Raw genomic sequence first — 27,998 nt, forward strand, 5'->3', positions numbered from 1 at the left:
TAAAGAACAATAATAAAAATACAATAAATATAAATACATAGGATAGCTTATATACACAGATTGATTGTATGTCCTTAAAGTGACACCTGGCTGTACATGAGGTGACTGACAGGAAATGATGAAGTAGTGGTGGTTGCGGGTGTGGAGGAGTGGGTTAATGGGAGGAGGTGTCAGTTACTGCTTCTTGGGGCGAGTAACTGTTTTGAGTAACTGGGGCGTTTCTGGTGTGGATGCAATGTAGCCTCCTCCATGACGGGATTGGGGCAACAGCCCGTGAGTCGGGTGGGTGGGATCCTTCATGATGTTACTGGCCTTTAGGCCACCTTTTTGTATCCATCTCCCTGATGGTGGACAGGCTGATGTCACTGATGCTTTGGGCAGTTTGGACCGCCAGTTCAGAGCCTTCCTGTCAGCTGTAGTGCAGTTTCCGTACTGTGCAGTGACGCAACGAGTTAGGATATTCTCCACTGCGCACCTGCAGATTGAAATGAGTATGGATATACAGTGCACAGACCAGCTCTCTGCGGCCTCCTCAGAAGGCAGAGGGTTGGTGAGTTTACTGTGACGGTGGAGGATGTGTTCTGGCACCATGAGAGTTTGAGACTGCTGACAGTTTCCACTGCCACGTCACTGATGTAAAGAGCGATGTGAGAGGTGCGAGTTCTCCCAAAGTCAATAACCATCTCCTTTATCCTGCTGACATTGAGGAAGAGGCATCAGGCTCAGCGCTCTTCCACCTCCGCTCTGTCGGCCATCTCACAGTTGTTGGCGATGAGCCCCTCAAGTGTGGTGTCACAGGCGACCCTGACGGTGTGATTACTCAGGTGTTTGACTGTGGAGTCATGTGTGAGCAGAGTGTACAGCAATGGGCTCAGCACACAGCCGTGCGGACACTGTGCTGAGGAGGACAGGAGACAGGAACTGTTGTACATCCTGACCATCTGATGGATAGCATGATGGGTTGTTTTTGGTATTTCAAATTCTTCTTTCTGTTCTTCACTCAATGACATCTCTGCTGATACACCCTCTGGACCGTACGTAATGGATGTGTCCGGTTAAAGAAAGAGTTTCTGCTCTGTGTTCGGTAAGGACCAGTTGATAATAAATCAGCTGAGATAGTTCCGCATACAGGGTGGTAGAATGTAAATACATCAGAGGTTTACATGTCAGGAGAAGGTGTCGTAGATAATCAGCGTCGCTGTGCAGTTCAAGACTGTCTGTACCTCGAAAGCAGAGCTGTCCTGCAAGTCTATTCCAGCAGAAGACTCCCATGTGTCCTGGAAATGGAAAATAAAGTCAGTAATAGCGTATCCCGCTGTCTGTCTGCACCTGGTGACATTTACAAAATCACTATGCTGACGTGCTGTCCCATCAGTGGCAGCCTTACACAGTCCCTTTAACCACGTTTCCATGGTAACATTATTAATGTCATTAATTGTTCGTGTCCAATCTCCATCTCTTCGTCGATGGAGTTCAAAAGCTCTTTCTACTGCACGTCACGCTGGGATTCGAGCTCTTTGTTCTGTCGTCTGCTAACATTAAAACTTCATCCAGAATCTTGGATCCGGGCTGGACTCGGGCTGTCTTAGACTCTGTAGGTGGGTATATAAGAACATACGAAGATAATAATTAGGAGCAGGACTCGGCCATCTGGCCCATCGAGCCTGCTCCGTCATTCAATAAGATCATGGCTGATGTGGCCAAGGACTCACCTTCACCTACCTGTCCCTTAACCCTCCATAACCCTTAATTCCCATACGATGCAAAATCTATCCACCCTTGTCATAAATATATTTACTGAGGTTGCCTCTACTGCTTCATTTTGCAGAGAATTCTACAAATTCACCACTCCAGGAAAAGCAGTTCCATCTCATCTCCGTCCTAAATCTACTCCTCAGAATCTTGAGGCTATGTCCGGAAGTTCCAGTCTCACCTACCAGTGGAAGCAACTTTCCTGCCTAAATCTTATCTATCCCTTTCATAATTTTATATGTTTCCATAAGACCTCGTCTCATTCTTCTGAATTCCAGTGAATATGTCGCAGGTGTTTTAACCTCTGTCCACAATCATTGTGGAAAATCATTTATTTTACCATGAGATCATAGAGAGTCCACATTTGTGGAACTCTGAGTTTGAGGAAAATCATCTTGTGTTTGGTTCCAGTAGCAGACAAGTGTATGTGTCCATATCAGAACAGAGGCGTTAGTTAAGAACGTTCTTTCCCAACCGTCCACACTTATCTCATCTGTACAGCTGTATTATCGCTCTGCTGAGGGGCTGTGGTCAGCACAATAATCTTAGTACTACAGACTTGCAACTGAATTGGATAAATACAGGCTGTCAAGTCACAAAGTTTTAACAGCACACAATTCTTTTAACCCTCTCTTCCCCCTCACTTCCCTTCTCTGTCTGCCACCCTGACCTTCTCTCCATATCTCTCCCACAAATCTCCGCCCTCTGAATGAGAGGGAAATCAGCTTGTATTTGGTTCCAGTAGCAGACAAGTGTGTATGAACTCCTCAGAGCAGAGGAGTTAATTCAGAACGTTCTTTCCCATCCGTCTACACTTATCTCATCTGTACAGCTGTATTATCGCTCTACTGAGGGGTTGTGGTCAGCACAATGATCTTAGTTAACAGACTTGCAACTGAATTGGATAAATACCGGCCATCGAAAAAATCATAAAGCTTTAACAACACACAACACTTTTAACCCTCTCTTCCCCCTCCCTACCCTTCTTTCACTACATCTCTCCCCCCACCGACTCTCCCCCCACCCTTCCCCCACTCTCCACCCTCTGAGTTAGAGGGAGCTCAGCTTGAGTTCGGATCCAGTAGCAGACAAGTGTGTGTGACTTTATCAGAACAGAGGAGTTAATTCAGAACGTTCTTTCCCAACCGTCCACACTTATCTCATTTGTACAGCTGTATTATCGCTCTACTGAGGGGTTGTGGTCAGCACAATGACCTTAGTTCTGCAGACTTGCAACTGAATTGGATAAATACAGGCTATCGACGAAGTCACAAACTTTAACAGCACACAACTGTTTTAACCCTCTCTCCCCTGCCCCCTCACCTTCTCTCCATTCTCCTCCCTCTGAGTTACAGGGAAATCAGCTCATGTTTCTATCTGGGAAAAATCCACAAGGTCCCAAAGCTTTAACAACACACAGCTCTTTTCACTGTCTCTGCCCGCCCCCCTCCCCTTCTCTCCATTCTCCTCCCTCTGATTACAGGGAAATCAGCTTGTGTTTCTATCTAGGAAAAATCCACAAGGCCACAAAGCTTTAACAACACACAGCTCTTTTGATTTCATATTTCAAATGTTCTTCCACAGGGCTGATGACTATAAATGCTTTGGCGCTGCCAGTTCAGAGAGCTGACACGTACCTGCTGTCACAGAGAAGGCACAGCACTGCTACTGCTTTAGAAGTTTTCACAAGTTCAGCTTGTCGTCTAAAACTCTGACAAACTTCGATAAATGCATGATAGACAGTATCCTGACTGGTTGCATCACAGCCTGGGACAGAAACCGGTTCCGATGAACGGAAAATTCTACAGAAAGTGCTGGACATCTCCCAGCCAGCAAAAAAAAAATTCAGCACATCGACAAGAAGTGCTGCCACAAGAAAGCAGCATCAATGATAACACCTCCCACCCGCTCAGGCCACGCTCTCTTCCCGCTGCTGCCTTGGGGAAGGAGGTCCCACACGCATGGACACATTTTCCAGGCCTCTGCAACTCACCGTCTCAGCATTATGAGTCTGTCGGTCTTCGTGTGTAGTTTATTTTTATTTTATAACATTTTTCTGTTCTACTGTGCATGCCCGTAAGAAAATGAATATCATGGTCGTACATGGTTATGTATATGTACTTTCATAATAAGTTTAATTTCAAATTTGAGCAAAGACGCAAAAGCACACAGACATCCATCCAAAGGCAGAATGAGACACACACTCACAAACTCACACTCACATACTCACATACACACTCACACACTCAGACTAACAGACACACACACACAAACACACTCACACACACACACACTCACACAGACACACACACTCACACACACACTCACTCACACACACACTCACTCACACAGACACACACTCACACAGACACACACACTCACACACACACTCACTCACACAGACACACACTCACTCACACAGACACACACACAGACACACACACACACACTCACTCACACCCACTCACACAGACACACACACTCACTTTCACAGTCAGACACACACACTCAAACACCGATCCACACGTGCTCGCGCAGAGAGGCACACATTGACATAAATGTGCACACAGGCCATGAGACTCATACGAAACGCAGACAGACACACACGTGGAGATACACACACTTGCTCGCACAGACACATGCTGTGTACAGTACATGCACACTCACACACATCAATAGAAGCAAACAAGCACACAGACTCAAATACACATGCAGACATCACAAGAATCCCGGCCCTGTTGCAAGGCCTGTGGAAAGGATGTGGGAGTGTCCTTTTGAAATGGAGATGAGGAAGAATTTCTTAAACCAGAGATTAGTGAATCTGTGAAATTCCTTGCTACAGCCAGGGGTGGAGGTCGTCATTATTAATATTTAAGGCAGAGGTTGATAGATACTTGACTGGTCAGGGCATGAAGGGATACAGGGAGAAGGCAGGAGACTGGAGCTGAGAGGGATAATGAATCAGCCGTGTTGAAATTACCGTGCAGACTCGATGAGCCAAATGGCCTAATTATGCTCCTGTAACTTGTGGTCTCATAACAAACTCTCATTCAATGTCAGCAAGAGCAAGGAGCTGATTATTAACCCCAGAGGGAGGGAACTGGAGGTCCATGAGCCAGTCCTCATCGGGGATCAAAGGTGGACAGGGTCACCAATCTCAAACCTTTGTAATCACCTTCAAGGCTCTTCATCTCATGTTATTAATATGCATTATTATTATTATTATATTTATTTATTTATTTTCTTTTGTATTTGCATAGTTTGTTGTGTTTTTTTGCATATGATTTCCTTTTTCTTTTGTCTGTCCTGTTGAGTACAGTTTTTAATGTTGGCGCGTGGCCAAGTGGTTAAGGCTTTCGTCTAGTGATCTGAAGGTCGCTCGTCGAGCCTTGGCTGAGGCAGCGTGTTGTGTCGTCGAGCAAGGCACTTAACCACACATTTGCTCTGCGACGACACCGGTGCCAAGCTCTATGGGTCCTAGTGCCCTTCCCTTGTACAACATCGGTGGCGAGCAGAAGGGAGACTTGCAGCATGGGCAACTGCCGGTCTTCCATACAACCTTGCCCAGGCCTGTGCCCTGGAAACCTTCCAAGGCGCAAATCCATGGTCTCGCGAGACTAACGGATGCCTGTTTGTGAATTCTATTATGGTTCTTTGCTTTACTGAGCTTGCCCACAGAAAAACGAATCTCGAGATTCCAGCAGAAGTGGTTCAAGCAGGTTCGATGTTGTCGTTTAAAGTTAAATTGGATAGAAATATGGACAGGAAAGGAACGGGGGGTTATGGGCCGAGTGCAGGTTGGTGGGACTAGGTGAGAGTAAGAGTTCGGCACGAACTAGAAGGGCCGACATGGCCTGTTTCCATGCTGAAATTGTTATACGGTTATATGAGCGGTTGGTCATGACGAGAATTAACTCCTGCCTGTGCATGGACCTGGACCCACTGCAATTTGCTGATCGCCACAATCTGTCCACAGCAGATGCATTCTCACTGTCTCTCCACTCAGCCTTAGATCAGCAGGACAATAGCAATACACAAGTCAGGCTGCTGATTACAGCTCAGCGTTCAACACAATCAGACCCTCAATTGTAATCAACAAGCTCCAAACCCTGGGCCTCTGTACCTCCTTCTGCAACTGGATCCTCACCAGGAGACCACAGTCTGTGTGGATCAGAAATAACATCTCCTCCTTGCTGACAATCAACACTGACACACCTCAACGATGCGTGCTCAGCCCACTGCTCTGCTCTCTCCACACCCACGTCTGTGTGTATAGACACATATATAACCTTGACCTCAACATCATTAAGACAAAGGAATTCATTGTGGATTCAGGAAGGGGAAGTCGAGGAACACACACCAGTCCTCATCGTAGGATCAGAAGTGAAAAGGGTGAGCAGTTTCCATTCCCTGCCTGTCAACATCTCTGAGGAGCTATCCTGGGCCCAACATATTGATGCAGTTACAATGAAGGCACAACATCGGCTATATTTCATTCGGAGATTGAGGGAATCGGTCTGTCACTAAAGACACTTGCAAATTTCTACAGATGTACTGTGGAGAGCATTCTAACTGGTGTTGTCACTGTCTGATGTGGAGAGGCCACTGCACAGGATCGGAAAAAGCTGCAGAAAGTTGTAAACTCAGCCAGCTCCTTCATGGACACTGGACTCCACAGCATCCAGGACACAGTCAAAAGATGATGCCACAAAAAGGTGGCGTCCATCATTAAGCCCCCATCACCCAGGACAGGCCGTCTTCTCATTGATAACATCAAGGAGGATGTACAGGACCCTGGAGACACACTCAACGTTTCAGGAACAGCATCTTCCCCTCTGCCATCAGATTTCTAAATGGACAATGAACTCCAGAACACTTCCTCAGTATTTTCCCTCGCTTTTTGCAGTGCTCTTCAAATTTAATTTTATACATACTGATTGTAATTTGTAGTTTTTATCACTAGATATTGCAATGTACTGCTGTCACAAAACAACAAATTTCACCACATATGCCAGTGATATGAAACCTGATTCTGATACACAAACACACACAGCTGGGCTCAGACACACAACACTCCCACATTCCTCCCATTGTGACTCCCTGCTTGCTCCGTGGCCCCCGGTATGAAGCTCAAACTGTTGCAACACCTGCCCTTTAAATTCATGTCTGAGGCTGTATTATATCTGTTCACTGTTTGAGATCGATATTAAATGACAAGCATTGAATGGGAAGGAGGGTTTGAATACAAGAATAAAGATTTCCTCTGAAGGTATATGGGGTCCTGGTGAGAGCGTACATGGAACACTGTGCCCAGGTCTGGTCTCTCTCCCAGAGTCAGCCTGTGGGATGAAGGGAATGAGTGAAGATTTCCCAGCTTGATAAGGGAGGTGAGGTAGTGTCCTCAGAAATAGTATACTGACTAGTCCTGTCTCAAAATTAGAGAACTAAGGCCTGTATTGTGCTATAGGTTTTCTATGTTTTTAAACACTCGATTTCCATACATTCCACATGTTTCCATACATTCCACACTTTTACATAAAGGAGATGTTGTTGATATTGGCCTACAACAAGGAGGATCAGACGGGGAGCTCCAGGTTTTAGAATGGGCACTACTACAACCATTTTCCATGAGGAAAGTCGATGGCCAAACCTCAAAATACGATTCAAAATGTTAATATTTTCAAAAAAGGAAATTTGATACATACCTGTTGAATCAAGAATTTCTTCTACAAGTTCCTGATACATTTTGTTCCCATTCACAACTCTCTACTCTGCCCTTTTCCTTATAAAACTGGCAACCCCACCCCTCTGCCAACTAACCTGTCAAGCCGAACGACAATATAATCCTACACAGGAATAAAAACTTAAAATGTGCAGGTTTCCTGAATAGATATAACATTGGAAAACTTTGACAAATGAGAAGTAAACTTCTTAAAGTCGTGACCACTATAAATCAGAGTTCTCGCATTTCATTGCAATATTTTAATCCTGTTATGTATGTTCACAAGTAGACTGGGATAGAGACACCCCACCCAACAAATCTTCATTTTTAAAGCCTCCAACAAAACACCAGTTACACCAAGATACCTTTCTGCAGCTTTCACAATAATTTTAATTTACTCAGTAGGATGGGATGCCTGAGCAGTACAATTCACCACATCATTTATAAACATCACAAACTTCATTTTATCCGGCAGTGAAGTATCTTTGGTGGGAGAACTGTGATGCTGGCATATCCACTGACGTCACAGTCTGTGCTCTGACTGGGAACACTTTATCCAGTTTACCTGCTCTGCTTGCTGTACTTGTCCATAACAGGCCCTTCTGCTCCTTGTGTTGTTCTGAACCAACTGAACCGGACATTTCATGCCTTACTAAACCAATCCCTCTGCCTACACAAGGAACACATCCCTGTATTCTCCACACATTCAGGTGGTATCTAATAGACTCCATCACATCTGCCTCCACCACCACCCCTGATATTCATTCCAGACACCCGTCACTATGAGTATAAAAAACAAAACTTGAAACACAAATCTCCCTTACAATTCTGAGTCAGGTTTTTAACATCTTTTATAACTGTTTTTTTTAAGCAGCAGCTGTGCCGAGAAAAGATGCAAAATTACACTAAATTACAAAATTCATAAATAGTGCAAAAAGGACCAATGAGGTAGTTTTTTTCTCTTTTCTCCTGAAGTGCATGCCCTCAGGTATTAGACATTTCCTCCATAGAGATCAAAATACGGGTTGTCCACTCTGTCTGTGCTTCTCACGTTCCTGTAAACGTCTGTCAGACCTCCCTCAGCCTCAGCCGCTCCAGAGAAACTAGATCTCGAGATTGTCCATTCTCACTTTATCCAGGCAGCATCCTGTTTAGCCTCTTCCACTCACCATCCAAAACCTCCGCATTATTCCTACATTAGAATGCAATTCTCCAGATGCAACATTACTGCCTGACACTGGAACCAGTATCTGGAGTTGTGAACTCGGATTCCAAGTTCCCTCAGTAGATCAATACTGTCCAATCCCGCCCCATGAATATAACCGCAAAGGGGTAATGCTGAGCCTTTATAACACTCTAGTCAGACCACACTTGGAGTATTGTCAATAGTGTTGGGCTCCATATCTCAGAAAGGATCGGTCGTCATTGGAGAGAGTCCAAAAGAGGTTCAAAAGGATGATTTTGGGAATGAAGTGGTTAACATATGAAGAGCATTTGGCAACTTTGAGCATGTACACCCTGGAATTCTGAAGAATGCAGAGGGGATCTCATTGAAACCTGTTGAATGATGAAAGGACCAGATAAGGTGGATGTGGAGAGGATGTTTCCGATGGTGGGGCTATCAAAATCCAGAGGGCACAGCCACAAAAAATGAGGGTCCACCTTTTCAAACAGAGGTAAGTTTATAGTTTTTTATTAGACAGGGAGTATTGGATCTGTGGAATGCTCTGCACAGACTGCGGTAGAGGCCAAGTCTGTGGGTATATTTAAGGCAGAAGTTGATTGTTTCCTGATCGGTCAGGGCATCAAAGGATATGGTGAGAGGTCAGGTGTATGGAATTGAGTGTGATCCGGGATCAGCCATGACAGAAAGGCAGCAGACTCGATGGGGTGAATGGCTTAATTCTGCTCCAATTACTTATGGTCTTATGGACACAAACCCCCTTAATCATGATGAATCTCCTCTGCAGTCTTCCAGCACTAAACATCCTTTGTATGGAAAGCTAAGAAGAACTGAATACAACTTTTCAAGAACTTTGGCAAGTCAGGCACCATCTATTGGGGGGAATGGAGTCGATGTTTGGGACAGAACCTCTCTCTTACAGCACTGACACAGACCTTTCGGCCCAACCTTTCCATGCTGTACTGCGGTACACTTAAACAAATCCCTCTGCCTGTCTTTGACACAGAACATAGAAATCTACAGCACATTACAGGCCCTTCAGCCCACAATGTTGTGTCCATCATGTAACCTACTCTAGAAACTGCCTAGGAGTTCCCTATCGTATAGCCGTCAATTTTTCTAAGCTCCATGTGCCTATCTAAAAGTCTCTTACAATACCCTATTGTAACTGCATCTACCACCATTGTTGGCAGTGCAGTATGACTTGGATAGTTCAGGTGAGCGGGAAAATTCATGGCAGATGCAATTTAATGCGGATAAATGTGAGGTTATCCGCTTTGGTGGCAAAAACAGGAAAACAGTTTATTATCTGAATGGTGGCCGATTAGGAAAAGGGGAGGTGCAATGAGACCTGGGTTTCATTGTACACCAGTCATTGAAAGTGGGCATGCAGGTACAGCAGGCGGTGAAAAAGGCGAATGGTATGCTGGCATTTATAGCGAGAGGATTTGAGTACAGGAGCAGGGAGGTACTACTGCAGTTGTACAAGGCCTTGGTGAGACCACACCTGGAGTATTGTGTGCAGTTTTGGTCCCCTAATCTGAGGAAAGACATCCTTGCCATAGAGGGAGTACAAAGAAGGTTCACCAGATTGATTCCTGGGATGGCAGGACTTTTATATGAGGAAAGACTGGATCGACTAGGCTTATACTCATTGAAATTTAGAAGATTGATGGGGGATCTTATTAAAACATATAAAATCCTAACGGGATTGGACAGGCTAGATGCAGGAAGATTGTTCCCGATGTTGGGGAAGTACAGAACGGGGGGGGGGGTCACAGTTTGAGGATAAAGGGGAAGCCTTTTAGGACCGAGATTGGGAAAAACTTCTTCACACAGAGAGTGGTGAATCTGTGGAATTCTCTGCCACAGGAAGCAGTTGAGGCCAGTTCATTGGCTATATTTAAGAGGGAGTTAGATATGGCCCTTGTGGCTAAAGGGATCGGGGGTATGGAGAGAAGGCAGGTACAGGGTTCTGAGTTGGATGATCAGCCATGATCATACTGAATGGCGGTGCAGGCTTGAAGGGCCGAATGGCCTACTGTACCTATTTTCTATGTTTTTCTATGTTTCTATTCCAGACACCATCCACACTCTGTGTGAAAAACTTAACCCCTGACATCCCCCTTGTACCGACTTCCAAGCACCTGAAAACTATGTCCCCTCCTGTTAGTCATTTCCCTCCCTCTTTCATATCCACATTCCTTTTGTAGTGAGGTGACCAGAGTTGAACACAGTACTGCAAGTGGGGACTAAATGTCTCCTAATATAGCTTCACCATTCCCTCACAGCTCTTGAACTCAGTCCCACGGTTGATGAATCCATCACACCAGACGCCTTCTTAACAACACTGCCAACCTGTACAGCAGCTTTGAGTGTCGTATGGACACGGACCCCAAGATCTCTCTGACCCTCCACACTGCCAAGAGTCTTACCATTAATGTATCATTCTGTGTTCAAAATTGACCTGTCAAACTGATCCGCTTCACACGTATCTGGGTTGAACTCCATCTGCCACTTCTCAGCCCAGTTCTGCATCCTATCTATTTTCCGCTGTAATCTCTAACAACCCTCCAGACTCTCCACAACACCCCCAACTTTTGTGTCATCAAGTCAAGTCGCTTTTATTGTCATTTCGACCATAAACTGCTGGTACAGTACACAGTAAAAACAAAACCATGCTCCTCCAGGACCCTGGTGCTACATGAAACAACACAAAACTACACTAGACTGTGTGAGACAGCACAAGGCTACACCAGACTACGTAAAACAACATAAAAACTGCACTAGACTACAGCCCTGCACAGCACTACATAAAGTGCACAAAACAGTGCAGGGCAGTACAATAATTAATAAACAAGACAATAAGCACAGTAGAGGACAAATTACAATATAATAATAAATGATGTAGATGTCAGTCCAGACTCTGGGTATTGAGCAGTCTGATGGCTTGGGGGAAGAAACTGTTGCACAGTCTGGTCGTGAGAGCCCGAATGCTTCGGTACCTTTTGCCAGATGGCAGGACGGAGAAGAGTTTGTGTGAGGGGTGCAATAGACAATAGGTGCAGGAGTCGGCCCTTCGGCCCTTCGAGCCAGCACTACCATTCACTGTGATCATGGCTGATCATCCACAATCAGTACCCCATTCCTGTCTTCTCCCCATATTCATTGACTCCGCTATCATTAAGAGCTCTATCTAACTCTTTCTTGAAAGCATCCAGAGAATTGGCCTCCATTGTCTTCTGAGGCAGAGCATTCCACAGATCCACAGCTCTCTGGGTGAAAATATTTTTCCTCAACCCCGTTCTAAATGGTCTACCCCTTATTCTTAAACTGTGGCCCTGTTCTGTACTCCCCAACATTGGGAACATGTTTCCTGCCTCCAGTGTGTCCAATCCCTTAATAATCTTATATGTTTCAATCAGATCCCCTCTCATCCTTCTAAATTCTAGTGTATACAAGCCCAGTTGCTCCAATCTTTCAACATATGACAGTCCCGCCATACCGGGAATTAACCTTGTGAACCTACGCTGCACTCCCTCAGCAGCAAAAATGTACTTCCTCAAATTTGGAGACTAAAACTGCACACAATACTCCAGGTGTAGTCTCACCGGGGCCCTGTACAACTGCAGAAGGACCTCTTTGCTCCTATACTCAATTCCCCTTGTTATGAAGGCCAACATGCCATTAGCTTTCTTCACTGCCTGCTGTCCTGCATGCTTGCTTTCAGTGACTGATGTACAAGAACACCCAGATCTTGTTGTACTTCCCCTTTTCCGAACTTGACAACATTCAGAGCATAATCTGCCTTCCTGTTCTTGCCACCAAAGTGGATAATCTCAAATTTATCCGCATTAAACTGCATCAGCCACGCATCTGCCCACTCACCCAACCAGTCCAAGTCACACGGCATTCTCATAACATCCTCCTCACATTTCACACTGCCACTCAGCTTTGTGTCATCTGCAAAGTTGCTAATGTTACTTATAATCCCTTCATCTAAACCATTAATGTATATTGTAAATAGCTGCGGTCCCAGCACCGAGCTTTGCGGTACCCCACCAGTCACTGCCTGCCATTCTGAAAAGGACCAGTTAATCCCTACTCTTTGTTTCCTGTCTGCCAACCAATTTTCTATCCATGTCAGTACCCTACCCCCAATACAATGTGCTTTAATTTTGCCCACTAATCTCCTACGTGGAACCTTATCAAAGGCTTTCTGAAAGTCCAGGTACACTACATCTACTGGCTCTCCCTTGTCCATTTTCATAGCTACACCCTCAAAAAATTCCAGAAGATTAGTCAAGTGTGATTTCCCCTTTGTAAATCCATGCTGACTCAGACCAATCCTGTTACTGCTATCCAAATGTGCTGCTATTTCATCTTTTATAATTGACTCCAGCATCTTCCCCACCACTGATGTCAGATTAGCTGGTCTATAATTCCGATTTCTGTCTCCCTCCTTTCTTAAAAAGTGCGATAACATTAGCTACCCTCCAATCCACAGGAACTGATCCTGAATCTATAGGACATTGGAAAATGATTACCAATGCGTCCACGATTTCTAGAGCCACCTCCTTAAGTACTCTGGGATGCAGACCATCGATTCTGGGGATTTAACACCCTTCAGTCCCATCAGTCTATCCAACACCATTTTCTGCCTAATGTGAATTTCCTTCAGTTCCTCCGTTACCTTAGGTCTTCCGGCCACTATTACATCTGGGAGATTGTGTCTTCCCCAGTGAAGACAGATCCAAAGTATCTGTTCAACTCGTCTGCCATTTCTTTATTTCCATAATAAATTCACCCGTTTCTGTCTTCAAGGGCCCAACTTTGGTCTTAATTAATGTTTTCCTCTTCACATATCTAAAAAGCTTTTACTATCCTCCTTTATATTCTTGGCTTGCTTACCTAATCTTTTCTCCCCGTTTTGCCTTTTTAGGTATCTTCTGTTGCTCTTTAAAAGTTTCCCAATCCTCTGGCTTCCCCCTCATCTTTGCTATGTTATACTTCTCTTTTATTTGTATACTGTCCTTTACTTCCCTTGTCAGCCACCGACGCCCCTTACTCCCCTTCGGATCTTTCTTCCTCTTTGAATGAACTGACCCTGCACCTTCTGTATTATTGCCAGAAATACCTGCCACTGGTGCGTGGGGCCCCTCACAATACTGTTAGCTTTGCGGGGCAGCGTGTGATGTAAATGTCTGTAATCAGCGGGGCCTTCTGGGAGTTGTAGTCATACCCCTCGTCTCCTCGCTTCCTCCCTGCAAAGACATTTTTCCTCACCTGCCACAACTTTTGCCGGAACGGAGTGACTGAGGCGACGAAGGAGAACCGCGCCCGTCCTTGTGGACGCCGAGTCCGGCGACCATCGACAGCAGCGACTCGCTGAACTTCGCCATGGCTATGGAGCGGAAGAGGAGGGGCCGAACATGGGGCAGATTTCCACCAGCCTATCGTAGCGCAGACCCACCACTAACCCCTGCTGTCAGTGGCTATATTGCCTGTCGGTCAAATCAGAACTCACACGGTGATTAGTTAATATGAACGTCAGTCAGCCTCCTGTCCTGACGAGCTTGAGTTTGGATTCACTGTATATCGGGGACAGGCAGCCGATATATTTGAATGTGTTTGGTAAAGCAAATTGGGAGAAATGTAAGTTTTTATGTGATGATGCATCAGTCTCCGAGTAACACTATTAATAATAGAAGGGCACAGGCCGTGATGAGGAAGGCGGTAATTTACTGGAATTATATTGAGATAATATTGGAAGGGATATTAAACTTGGAGATGTTTGCGATGTGGTTAAGGAAATGGGGGGATTTGAAATGATCATATTATTCCAGTGTTGATTAATGAGGGCAAAATGATTGTGACTGAAACAGGGGAGGTTGTGTTACTGGCTGGGTCATTTGCTGTCATTCAAAATCAAGACCATTTAAGTGAAGAAGTTAAACAATGTAGGGATATGTTTTTCAGTGAATAAATACCCTGATGTGTTGGAACCCAGTCATAGTATCACTGATGTAGAGTTTTCTTTGCAGAAATTTAAGAAATCTATTATTAATTCAGGTCAGGCACCCCAGGGAAGTGTGATATATGTAATTGTAATTCTCTCTCGTGAAAATATTAAATTTTTGAATTGTGTTTGGAGATCAGGCCATCTTCTTCCCTCATGCAATATGGCAGCAGTTGTGCCTGTTCTGAAACCTGGGAGATCCCCATCTGATCCTTCTCGTTTTGGGCCTATATCGTTAATGTCTCATTCATGTAAACTGATGGAATGTATGGTAATCGAGTGCTTGAGTTATATTTTGGAAAAGAGAGGTGATATAGCATTTTATCAGAGTGGATCTTGGAAGGGCAGAATAACATTAGATTCAGTTTTAGATTTGGAAGATGATATTAGGAAAGCACAGTTAAATAAAGATGTTGTAATAGCAGTATTATTTGCTATTGTTACCACATATGATATGTTATGGACGGAAGGACTTTTGATCAAATTTTGGAGATTAGGAATGAGTGTAGATTGCATAATTTATCTGAGTTTTTTATTTGGACGGACTGTGCAGGAATGGGTGGGCACATGATATGAAATTATATGATTAAATTCTTGAGGAATGGTCTGTCATAAGTTTTCCAGACATGCGGATGGATAATAAACTGACATGGAAACACCCTATCAGTAAAATAATTTATATGTGTGGCTATTCTAGGGTGCAACAGGAAAATCTTTGTTGATTTTCTATATTTGTTTAATTCAATCTGTTCTTGATACTGGCTGTGTGGCTTAAGGATCAGCTTCATCTTCAACTTTATTCTGTTTGGGTGTGATACCAGCACAGGCTTTAAGATTGTGTTGTGGTGCAGTAAGGTCGTCTCCTGTTTCGGCTTTACTGGTTGAAATAGGATAATTGCCCTCACAATGACAGAGGGTGAAGTTGCTGTTAACATACTGGATTAATTTGAGGGGTAAAGAAATATCATCATGTTAAAGGTGTGATAGAGGACTGTTGGGAACATCACAAGAAGAATGTTTTTAGTTCTGGGTGGCTGGGTTCTTATCAAGCTGGGAATATGGGTGTATTGGATGATACAACATCTCCCACTGTAGCTTTCTCTGTAGCACCACCTTGTTTTTCCAATGACTTCAGTTGATTTTAGGTAACACAATAGGATTATGTTCTGCCTGAGAGTCTGCTGGTTCATCGGTATATTAATGAAAGTTGTTATCATACGGAAACCATTTTTACAGATGGATGAAATGATAATTTAACTGGGAATGTTGGTGTGGCTGTTTTCTTTCTTTGTGTCTGAATTGCAGGTAATGATAAAGAAATGACTTACCAGCCACTAATCAGTACATGATGCATAATTCATTGTCATCCTTTTAGGCTTACAGTGGGTGGAAGAAATTGGTCCATGCTAATTTGTAATTTCTTCAGAATCCTTTTCGGTTTTGATAAGACTTAAAACAGGTTATTCTAGCAGTAGGTCAGATTTGCTGTTAGAAACTCATCAAACAGTATTTCATATACAAGGTTTGGTTCATATGTCTACACATTATGGATCCTGCACAGCGCACTGTTGAGGGAAATGATCAGGCTGACTGTTTAGCAAAAACACCTGTTAAAAGTTCAGCTGTGGAAATCAACCTTCCACTTAGCAAATCAGAAGCTAAGGGTTAAGAATTAGTGGCTTATGGCAAGACTTGTAAGATAATGGACACAAGGACAGACACCTTTACAGAATACATAAACCTGTTGGGTTTATAGAAGAAGGCCTGAAAACAAGAAGGGGGAAGGAATTATATTGACAGAACTTGGAATTGTCCACACTATGCTTAATTATACCTTGTATCTAATTGGAAAACTTCATTCTGTGTCATGTACATTTTGACATTATGAAACTGTTAAACACATACTATTTCAGTGTGAAGCATATCAGGCTGAAAAATCAATTGCAGTCTCAGTATGAACTTTGGGGGCCAGATGGGAGTGACTTTAAGCTAATTCACAGCATTTACTGGGAAAAGGCATGTAATAATGGTAATGTCACAATTGTAATGAGGGATTTCAATATGCAAGGGGATTGGGAAAATCAGGTTGGTGTCAGATCACAAGAGAGGGAATTTGTTGAATGCCTACGAGATGGCTTTTCAGAGCAGCTTGTGCTTGGGCCGACTTGGGGAAAGGTCACCCTTCATTGGGTGTTGTACAATAACCCTGACCTTATTCAGGAGCTTAAAGTAAAGGAACCCGTCAGAGGCAGTGATCATAATATAATTGAATTCATACTGCAATTTCATAGGGAGAAGCTTAAGTCACATGTATCAGTCTCACAATGGAATAAAGGGAATTACAGAGGCATGAGAGAGGTGAATTGGAGGAGGATACTGGTGGGAGGACGGTGAGCAGAGGTGGCTGAAGCATCTGGGAATAGCTCACAAGGTGCAGGATAGACATGTCTCACAGAAGAAGTTCTCAAATGGCAGGGGTAGGCACCCGTGGCTGACAAGGGAAGTTAGGGACTGCTTAAAACCTGAGGAAATGTCATATAAGGTAGCACAAGTGAGTGGGATGCTGGATTATTGGATTCTTTGAAAATCCAAAAAAAGGCAACTAACAAGCAATAAGAACGTTAAAGATGAAATATGAGGCAAATGAGCCAATAATAAAATAAAGCTGGACACTCAGAGTTTTTTTTCCCAGTTAAATAAGGAGTGAAACGGAGACGAGAGTTGCCATTGGACGACTGGAAAATGATGCTGATGGGGGACGAAGAAATGGCAGATGAACTTAATGAATACTTTGCAACAATCTTCACTGTGGAAGACACAACAGGATTGAGTGACTTTGCTGTTACAAAGGAAAAAGTGCTGGACAAACTCAAAGGTCTTAAGCTGGATGAGTCATCTGGACCAGATGGACTACATCCCAGAGTCCTCAGGGATGTTGAAGAGATAATGGATGCATTGGTCACGATCTTTCAAGAATCACTTGATCCTGGCATGGTCCAGGAGGACTGGAAAATAGAAAATTGCACATTTCAGAAGGAAGAAAGGCAAAAGAAAGGAAATTATAGGCCAGTTAGCTGAACCGCAGTAGTTGGGATAGTATTGTAGTCTTTTTTTGAGGAGGAGTTTTCAAGGTATTTGGAGACTAATGATAAAATAAGTCAATGTCAGCATGATTTCTGTGAAAGAAAACCGTGCCTAACAAACCTTTAGAGGTCTTTGAGGAAGTGAAAAGGAGGGTGGACAAATGAGAGGCAGTGGATATCATTTACTTGGATTTTCAGAAGGTCTTTGATAAGGTAGCACACACGAGGCTGCTGAACACTATAAAATCCTATGGCATTACAGGAAAGATACTGGCATGGACAGAGGAATGGCTGACAGGCAGGAGGCAGTGAGTGGGAATAAATAGGGCTTTTTCAGGTTGGCTGCCAGTGACTAGTGGTGTTCCTCAGGGGTCAGTGTTGGGACTGCTACATTGTTTGTCAGTGATTTAGATAATGTAATTGATGGCTTTGTTGCAAAGTTTGTGGATGATGCAAAGAAAGGTGCAGGGGTAGGTAGTGCTGAGGAAGCAATACGATTACAGCAGGACTTGGACAAATTGGAAGAAGTGTTAAAAACATGGCAGATTGAATACAGTGTTGGGAAATATATGATCATGCATTTTGATCCAAGGAATAATATTACTCAGTATTATTTTACTGGACAGAAAATTCACAGGTGCCCGGGGCTTAGGAGTGCTCCTGCAAGAGTCCCAGAAGGTTATTTCGCATTTTCAGTCTGTGATAAAGAAGGGAAATGCAATGCTGGCTTTTCTTTGAAGGAGAATAGAATATTTAAGCAAGGAAATAATGCTGAGCCTTTATAAGACAAAAGTTAGGCCGTACTTGGAGTTTAATCAACGTTTTGGGTCCCATATCTCAGAAAGGAAAGGGGAGTCTCATTGAAACCTACCGAGTGTTGAACGGACTAGATAGAGTGGATGTGGAGAGGTTGTTTCATGTGGTGGGGATACCCAGACTAGAGGACACAGTCTCAACATTGAGGGGAGACCTTTTGAACAGAGGTCAGGAGGAATATTTTTAGCCAGAGAGTAGTGACCCTGTGGAATACTCTATCACAGACTGCGGTGGAGGCCAAGGCTGTGGGTATATTTAAGGCGGAGGTTGATCATTTCCTGATCGATCAGGCCATCAAAATACATGGAGAGAAGGCAGGAGTATGGGGTTGAGTGGGATCCGGGATCAGCCATGATGGGATCAGCCATGATGGAATGGCGGGGCGGAGTCGATGGGCTGAACGGCCTAATTCTGCTCCTGTGTGTTATGGTCTGACCAAGATTCACCCTGACCCCCCCTCTCCCAGTCAGCACCGCCCCCACTGGTCACATTTAACCTGTCTCAGTGCGGGTGGACTTTAGGACCCGGGGGAGCTCAGGACCCGCCGCCCCGCGGCTGCTGCTGAATCCGCGGTGTTTCTGTTCCGTTGTCGGATGCGGTGAACGAATTAAAATTAACGGATCGATAATTCTCATCTCGTGTTTATTTCACTCTCCGCACATTTATATTTACAGTGACTTTACTCCTGACGCCGGTCCCGGGACCCGACTCGATTACAGACCCGGAGTGCAACCGGAGCAGATTCTCAGCCACTGGTTTACATTCCGAGTCCGGAAGAAAGGATAAAGTTTCCCCGTGAATTTATTCCCAGTGAAGGTGTGGAGATGGGACTTGGTCTCCGCGTTGTAAAATGAAACTGTCCCGGACTCGTAACTGAGATAAACTCCCACCCTCCCGGGGATGGGACCAGCAGGGAGACGGGACTCGGGGGAGGGGATGTCGTCATCGAACACGTCACAATCCCGATGTAACACGTCACCAAACCGCCCGATGATCCAGAATCCGGTCTCCGGTCTCAGTCTGACCCGTCCCTTCCTCTCCACAGACTCTGCGGCGACTCCCAGACACCACCACCGATTCCCCGTCACATCCACCTCCCAGTAATGTCTCCCCGATGTGAATCCCTCCGATCCCAGCACACAAGCCCAGAATGTGAATCTCTTCCCGATGTCAGGGAGATCCCTCCAGTTCCCGGTCCGTCTCACAGTCTTCCGATCCTCAGACACCTCGAGCCACGGATTCGCCGTTTCCACATCCAGGGTGACAGAGACTGGGGGGAGAAGCAGAGAATTAGAGAGTCCCCGGGGATCGGGGGGAGACTCGGGCAGCGCGGCCCCGGGGATCGGGGGGAGACTCGGGCAGCGCGTCCCCAGGGATCGGGGGGAGACTCGGGCAGCGCGACCCCGGGGATCGGGGAAAGGCCGCTAGGCCTCAGGCGCGGTCTGGTGGCCGACACGAACCTTTCCCGAGGTTTGACCGAACGAAAGCGGATGGACAACGAATGTCTCCCCAAGGGTTTTCCGCTGGACGGAGAGCAGAGATTTCCCGATCAGACAGACACAAAATGCTGGAGGAACCGAGCGGGTCAGGCAGCGTGTGTGGAGAGAGATGGACAGTCTACGGTTCAGGTCGACATCTTCCCTCAAGGATAGAAATAGACAGCAGAAACGAGTGCGGGAAAGGGGTGGATTAAGATGGGAAAGGGGTGAGTGAATAGATCTAAACTGGAGGTCACGGAGGCCCATCGGCCCAACTCGTTTGTGCTGACCAACTTGCTCTAGTGAGCTAGTCCCATTTGCACATTATTCCTTTCACCTTTTCTTATCCACGTCCCTGCCAAGATGTGTTTTAAAACATTCTCCCTGTCCCCATCTCTACAGTTGATCAAGACCCGGTGTAAACAGAGATAACCCTCTTCCCTGTCCATTGTACCATGAATTTTAGTGCCATTAACAAACCTACTAACTATGTCACCGACATTATCATCCAAATCATTAATAGGAATGACAAACAACCCCGGCCCCAGCACTGACCTCTGCAGGTCACAGGCCTCCTGTCCTCTGTGTTTAAGAGACACTTGGACAGATACTTCAATAGGCAAGGCACAGAAGGAGACTGACCTAATGCTGGCCAATGCGATGAATGTAGATGGGTAAATAGGTCAGCACAGATGTGATGGGTCGAAGGGCACATTTCTATGCTGTACGGCGATGGTTCTGTGAACTGAATGGATAAGAACCCCCAAACCCCCCTCTCCCTTCGGGTGCTGGGAATTTCAAACAGACGGTGACCCCTGATCCTTGACTCCTCAGACAGGGAAACATCCTCCCTGTATCCTGCCTGTTGACCCCAGAAGAATTTTTAGTTTCCCTGAGATCTCCTCTCTTTCTTCTGAACAGGGAACAGAGAACATAGAACAGTACAGCACAGGAACAGGCCCTTCATCCAATGTTAACATTCATTTGTGAGTGTGAAGTGTGGAGTGGGGGAGTGTGAAGGTTCGAGACAGTAAAGGAGGTGATAATGGGAAACAGCAGCGGAGAGATAAACGGCAGATTGAACCAGAACCAGGTGGGAGAGGGGTGGAAAGCCTGTGGGTGAACTGTGTGTGTAGACGTAACGAGAAGCTGGAGTGGGACAAAGGTGGAGATGAGGATCCCTTTGTCCCCTTTCCCACAACCCCATCACTCGCAGCCCCTCAAGAGGAAAGGGGAGGAATTTTCAGAGACCCTTAAGCAACACATGTCCTGATGAAGTGTTTCAGTCTGAACTGTTGACTGTTTACTCTTTTCCATCGATGCTTCCTGACCTGCTGAGTTCCCCCAGCATTTTGTGTTTTTTGCTCTACTTTAAATATACTTAATTATTTGCCTCCACAGCTGCCTGTGGCAGATTCACTGTCCTGTGGCTGAAGAAATTCCTCCTCATCTCTGTTCTAAATCGACACCCTCTAGTCGAAGGCTGTGCCTTGTGTTCTCGACCCAGCCGCTATAGGAAACATCCTTCCGACATCCACTCTCTCCAGGTAGGTGTCAGTGAGATCAGGCCAAGACCCTTCATCAGGACCTGTGTTGCTTGGATTACCAGCATCTGCAGATTTTCTCATGTTTGATTTTTAAAGCAGAAGGTGATATGTAAACTTCTTGATTAGTCAGGGTGTCAAATGTTAATGGGGAGGAGGTGGGAGAGTGGAGTTGAGAGGGATATAAATCAGCCATTCTTCTGAACTCCCATGAGTACAGGCCCAGAACCATCAAACACTCCTCATATGTTAACTCTTTTATTCCCAAAATCATTCTTGTGAACCTCCTGGATCCTCTCTAATGCCAGCACATCTTTTCCGATATAAGGGACCCAAAACTGCTCACAATACTCCGTGTGGTCTGACCAATGCCTTATAAACACTCAGAATGACATCCTATTCGAATCCTCTCGAAATGAATGCTAACGTTGAGCTTGCTGAGCTTAACACTGACTCAAACTGCAATTAAACATAAGGGAATCCTGCACAAGGACACCCAAGTCCATTCTGCACCTCTGATTTTTGAATTTTCTCACTGTTTACAAAATCGTCTATGCCTTTATTCCGCCTGCCAAATTGCATGCACGACTTCGCTACTCGATAATCCATCTATCACATCTTTGTCCATTTTCGAATCTGTCTCTGTCCTTCCCCAGACTCTGAGCTTCTGCACCACTACCTTCCCCTTCACCTAACTTCATATCATCTGCCAACTTGGCCACAAAGGCAACAATTCTGTCATCCAAATCATTCTTTGTCTATCTTGGCTTTGTGTTCCTCGAAGAATTCCAGCAGATTTGTCGGGTAAGATTTCCCCTTCAGGGAAGACACGCTGTCTTTGCCCTATTTTATCATGTGCCTCCATGTACCCAAAAGCAGTTCCATTAATACTGGACTCCAGCATCTTTCCAAGCACACCACATCCAGACTAACACACCTGTAATTTTCTTTCCTCAGCTGCTCTGCCTTCTTAAAGAGTGAAGTGACCTGTGCAATTTTCATTCGTCTTGAATATCCAATTATCTAGTGATCCCTGAAAGATCATTATAAATGCCCCCATATTCTCTTCAGCTAACTCTTTCCGAACACTGGGGTGTAGTCCATCTGGTCCAGGTACCCTCAGACCATCAATCTTCCCACGCACTTTCTCCTCAGTAACATCAACAACACTCAATTCTGTCCCCAGACACTCTCACATTTCTGACATACAGCTGGCATCTTCCACAGTGAGGATTGACACAAAATATTAAATAAGCACTTCGACAATGTATTTTGTCACATGTCTCCTCTCCAGTGTCATTTTCCTGGGGTCCAATATCCACTCTTGCCTCTCTTTTACTCTTTAGAGTTTTCTGTCCTCTTGAGTATTGTAGGCAAGCTTTCCCTCATATCTCATTTTCTCTCCTTCGGGCTTTGTAATTGCTTTCTGTTGATTATCAAAATCTCCTCAACACTTCAACATCCTGCTAATTTTTGCTCTATTGTATGCCCTCTCTTTCACTTTTATGCTGTCTTTGACTTCCCTTCTTAAACAAGGTTGCCTCATTCTCCGTGGATAATACTCCTCCGTCTTTGGGATTTACCTATCCAAATTGCCCCCAGAAATTCCAGTCTTTGTTGTTCTGCAATCATCCCTGCTGGTGTCCCCTCCCACTCTACTTTGGTCAGCTCTTCCCTCATGCCTCTGTAACTAACTTTACTCCACTCTAATACCAATACATCTGACTTTATCTCCCTCTCAAACTCCAGGGTGAATTCTATCATTTTATGATCACTACTTCCTAAAGATTCTTTTCCCTTAGTCTCCCAAATCATATCTGGTTCACTATACAAATCCCACTCTAGAATTGCCTTTCTCCCATTGGGCTCAACCACAAGCAGTTCAAAAAAGCCATCTTGGGGACTTTCTACAAATTCCCTCTCTTGGGATGCAGCACCAACATGATTTTCCCAATCTACCTCCTTGTTGAAATCCCCCATTCCGACTGTCACATTGCATTTTTTTTTTCCATTTCCTAGTGTAATTTGTATCCCATTTCGACCCTGGTTACTATTTGGAGGCCTGTATATAATTACCATCAGGGTCATTTTACCCTTGCAGTTTTTTAACTCCACCCACAATGACTCAACATATTCCAATCCTATGTCAACTCTCTCTAAGGATTTCATTTCATTTTTTAGAACAGAGCCTCCCCATCCCCTCTGCCTACCTGCCTGTCCTTTGAATACAAGGTGTATCCTTGGATGTTGGGCTTCAACCAGCATCTCCTTTCAGCCACAACTCAGTGACGTCAACAACGTTATACCTGCCAATCTCTACCTGTGCTACAACATCATCTACCTTATTCCGTATACTGGAGCATTCAAATATAACACCTTCAGTCCTGTATTCATCAGCCTATTCGACACTGTCCACATGAACTTAAGCAAGATCTATGATATCAATGATAGACCACAGTTCGGGTATTGTCTGCATGTCCACTTCCTCGAATATAGTGAAACATAGAAACACAGAAAACATAGAGCACAATACAGGCCCTTCGGCCCACAAAGCTGTGTTGAACATGTCCCTACCTTAGAACTACCTAGGCCTTACCCATGGCCCTCTATTTTTATAAGCTCCATGTAGCCATTCATGAGTCTCTTAAAAGACCCTGTCGTTTCCGGCTGCAGCACCACCACCAGCAGCCCGTTCCGCGCACTCACCATTCTCTGCATAAAAAACATACCTCCGACATCTCTGTATCTCCTTCCAAGCACCTTCAAACTATGCCCTCTCATGCTAGCCATTTCAGTCCTGGGAAAAAGCCTCTGACTGTCCACGCGATCAATGCCTGTCATTATCTTCTACACCTCTATCAGGTCACCTCTCATCCTCCGTCGTTCCAAGGAGAAAAGGCCGAGTTCACTCAACCTATTCTCATAAGGCATACCCCCCTCCAAAAAAAAAACAGGCAACATCCTTGTAAATCTCCTCTGCACCCTTTCTATTGGTTTCCACATCCTTCCTGTAGTTGTAGTGAGGTGACCAGAATTGAGCACAGTACTCCAAGTGGGCTGACCAGGGTCTTATATACGTGCAACATTACCTCTCGGCTCTTAAACTCAATCCCACGATTGATGAAGGCCAGTGCACCGTACGCCTCCTTAACCACAGAGTCAACCCGTGTAGGATGTCATTACACTGGACAGGAAGAATCAGGAGGATGTTACCGGGACTGGGGGGTTTGGATTAAAAGTAGAGAGTGTTTAAGCTTGGGCTATTTCGCTGTAGTGTAGGATGTTGATTGTTGATCCCTTATCGAGGTAAATACATTCACAACGGGCTGAGATAAAGTGAGTCTTTTTCTGAGAAATGGGAGTACAGAACCAGAGGGCTCAGATTGAAAGTGAGAGGGGAAGTTTTTATGAGGGATCTGTGGGGCAACATTCCCACAGAGAGGTGGGTGGGCAGATGGAATTTGCTGTCAGATGCTGTAGAAACAGGTAAAATTAAAATAGTTTAAGATGAACTTACACAGGTACATAGATAGGAAGTGGTTAGAGGGATATGGGGCAAACACACACAAATGGGACATGCTCAAGAAGACATCTTGGTCTTGCAGATGTATGAAGTGGTTCATGGGTTCAAACCCTCCCAGATCATCCTCCTGAGGAATCTCACCCTGGAGTCTGTCTGTGAACTGTTGATGTGACATCACGTCAGAGGGCAGCTCAGTGCACAGAACAGACTGGGTAAGGACGGCAGGTTTCATTCCTAAGTCGGAACGTGGGCCTATTTCTTTGACCATGTGTCACACTCAGATGTTATGTGTGTGTGTGTGTTGTTTGTGGTAAATATCAGTGTGTCTGTGTGTACACATTGAAGGAGAGTGTACACATTGAAGTATTTGTATGTCACAGTGTGTCATCACATGTCTGGTGTGTGCTGACAATGTGTGACATGTATGAGTTGTTTAAATAAATAAATTACCGTGTCTGAAGAGAATAATTTCCAGGTTACTGAAGGAAATATCAACGTACATTGCTGCGTCTCTGACTACAATCTGCCAATCCTTCCTGTGTATGTGTGTGTCGGGCTGTTTTGCCAGTCTGGTTATGCTGTCTGTGCTTCTCCTGAGATGAAATCCTGAACAATGTCAATGCTGGCTGGGTTGTCCGGGCTCATTCCCACAATGCTTCAATGTTGTGGTCTGATAACCATAAGCTCATAAAATATAGGAGCAGAATTTGGCCATTTGGCCCACTGTGACTGCTCCACCATTCAATCATGGCTGATCCTTTTCATCTCCTCCTCAGCCCCACTCCCCGGCCTTCTCGCCACAACCTCTGATACTGTGTGCAATCTAGAACCTGTCAAGCTCGGCCTTAAATATGCCCAACGACCTGGCCTCCACGGCTGCCTGTGGTAACAAGTTCTGCAAATTCACCACCCTCCGGCTAAAGAAATTTCTCTGCGTCTCTGTTTTTAAATAAGACACCCCTGTATCTTGAGGCTGTGCCCTCTTGTCCCAGACTCCCCCACCATGAGAAACATCCTTCCCACATCTACTCTGTCTTGGCCTTCCAACATTCAAAAGGTTTCAGTGAGATCCCCCATCATCTTTCTAAATTCCCGCAAGTACAGACCCAGAACCATCAAACATTCCTCGTATGATAACCCTTTCATTCCTGGAATCATCCTTGTGAACCTCCTCTGGACCCTCTCCAATGCCAGCACATCTTTTCTCAGATGAGGAGCCCAAAACTGTTCACAATACTCAAGGTGAGGCCTCACCATTGCCTTATAAACCCTCAGCATCACATCCCTGCTCCTGTATACTAAACTCCTGGAACTGAATGCTAACATTTCATTTACCTTCCTCACAACTGACTCTACCTGCAAGTTAACCTTCAGGGTGCTCTGCAGAAGGACCCCCACATCCATCTGCATCTCAGATTTTTGAATTGTCTCCCCATTTTAAATAATCTGCATATTATGTCTACTACCAAAGTGCATGACCATGAATTTCCCAGCATTGTGTATCATTTGCCACTTTCTTGCCCAGTCTCCTCATCCAAGTCCTTTGAAGCCTACCTGTTTCCTCAACACTACCGGCCCCTCCACCAATCTTATTATATGCCAACGCGTCCTATCTTGTCCAGTATCACCAAGTATTCCATAACCTCATACTTAACAATTGACACTAATGTCTTCCCACCCACAGAGGTGAGGCTAACTGGTCTATAACTTCATTTCTGCTGCCTTCCTCATGACTAAGAGTTGGGTGACATTTGTAATTTCCAGTCCTCTGGCACCATACCAGAGTCCAATGATTTTTGAAAGATCATTTCAAATGCCTCCACAATGTCTACCGTTACCTCTTTCAGAACACTAGGGTGCAGTTCATCTGGTCTGAGTGACTTATGTCCCTTTTTGAGCACCTTCTCCCTTGTAACAGTAACTGTACTCACTTCTCTTCCCTCGCACCCTTCAGCACCTGACACAGTGCCAGTGTCTTCCACAGTGAAGACTGATGAAAATACTCATTTAGTTCATCTATCATCTCTTTGTCCCCTGTTATTATATATCCAGCCTTATTTTCTAGTGGTCCTATATCCACTCTCATCTTTATTTTATTTTTTCACAATACTTGAAAATCAATTTGATATTGTTTGTTTGTTTGACCTGCTGCATTCGCCAGCAACTTTGATGTGTGTTGCTTGATATTGTTTGCTTACTTGTTTTATAAAGACAGGTGTGTAAAAAGGGCCTGAAGGATCATTGGAGACCCAAGTCACCCCAACAACAAACTGTACCAGTCGCTACCATACAGGAACTGGTATAGCAGCATAAAAACCAGAACCAACAGGGTCCGGGGACAGCTTCTTCCACCAGGCCATCAGACTGCTTAACTCGTGCTGAGACAACTGTATTTCGATGTTATATTGACTGGAATGTTATACATATTATTTTTCATAAATTACTATAAACTGCACATTTAGACAGAAGATTTTTCCTGCTCGTTTATAGAAAGGATATAAGTAATAAAGTCAATTCAATTCAATTCCATATTTCATTTTTCCCCTCCCAATCATTTTTTTCAGTTCCTCTCAGTAGGTATTTAAAAGCCTCCCAATTCTCTGTCTTCCTATTAATTTTCACTTTGTTGTATGCCCACTCTTTTTCATTTACATCAGCATTATCAGCCACGATTGTACTATTTTGCCATTTGAGTATTTATTTACTTTTGGAATATATCTATCCTTCACCTTCCTCATTTTCCCAGAATCTGATATCATTTGTGCTCTGCTGTCATTCTGGACAACATCTCACCCCAATTTACTTTGGCCGGCTCCTCTTTCAGACCACTGTAATTTCTTTTACTCCTCTGGAATACTACAACGTCAGACTTTACTTT

At 44.7% G+C, this 27,998-nt stretch overlaps 1 protein-coding gene and 2 long non-coding RNA genes across 6 annotated transcripts in view; 1 reads left to right on the top strand and 2 right to left on the bottom strand.

Moving 5' to 3' along the window:
- LOC140185397 (uncharacterized) lies at positions 1–14,434 on the bottom strand. 3 transcript variants are annotated; one of them, XR_011882593.1, is made up of 2 exons: positions 13,944–14,434; positions 1–1,592 (listed from the first exon to the last, which is right to left on the bottom strand). It is a non-coding gene; the product is annotated as an uncharacterized lncRNA (long non-coding RNA). The 3 variants fall into 3 exon arrangements; XR_011882594.1 differs by lacking the exon at positions 13,944–14,434 and adding an exon at positions 13,351–13,804; XR_011882592.1 differs by lacking the exon at positions 13,944–14,434 and adding an exon at positions 3,390–5,336.
- On the top strand, positions 14,229–27,649 carry LOC140185392 (uncharacterized). 2 transcript variants are annotated; one of them, XR_011882586.1, is made up of 5 exons: positions 14,229–14,312; positions 19,250–19,391; positions 21,455–21,600; positions 25,203–25,332; positions 27,332–27,649. It is a non-coding gene; the product is annotated as an uncharacterized lncRNA (long non-coding RNA). The 2 variants fall into 2 exon arrangements; XR_011882585.1 differs by lacking the exons at positions 14,229–14,312; positions 19,250–19,391 and having other exon boundaries at positions 20,306–21,600.
- LOC140185366 (zinc-binding protein A33-like) overlaps positions 19,206–27,998 on the bottom strand; it is a 17,824-nt gene continuing 9,031 nt past the window's right edge. Inside the window, exon 6 of the mRNA XM_072238748.1 lies at positions 19,206–19,845. Coding sequence (XP_072094849.1) covers positions 19,289–19,845 — 557 coding nt within the window. The 3' untranslated portion in view covers positions 19,206–19,288. The remainder of the gene's footprint in view (positions 19,846–27,998) is intronic.

Source organism: Mobula birostris, chromosome 20, assembly GCF_030028105.1.
Source record: "Mobula birostris isolate sMobBir1 chromosome 20, sMobBir1.hap1, whole genome shotgun sequence".
In the NCBI taxonomy this organism is placed as follows: Eukaryota; Metazoa; Chordata; class Chondrichthyes; order Myliobatiformes; family Myliobatidae; genus Mobula; species Mobula birostris.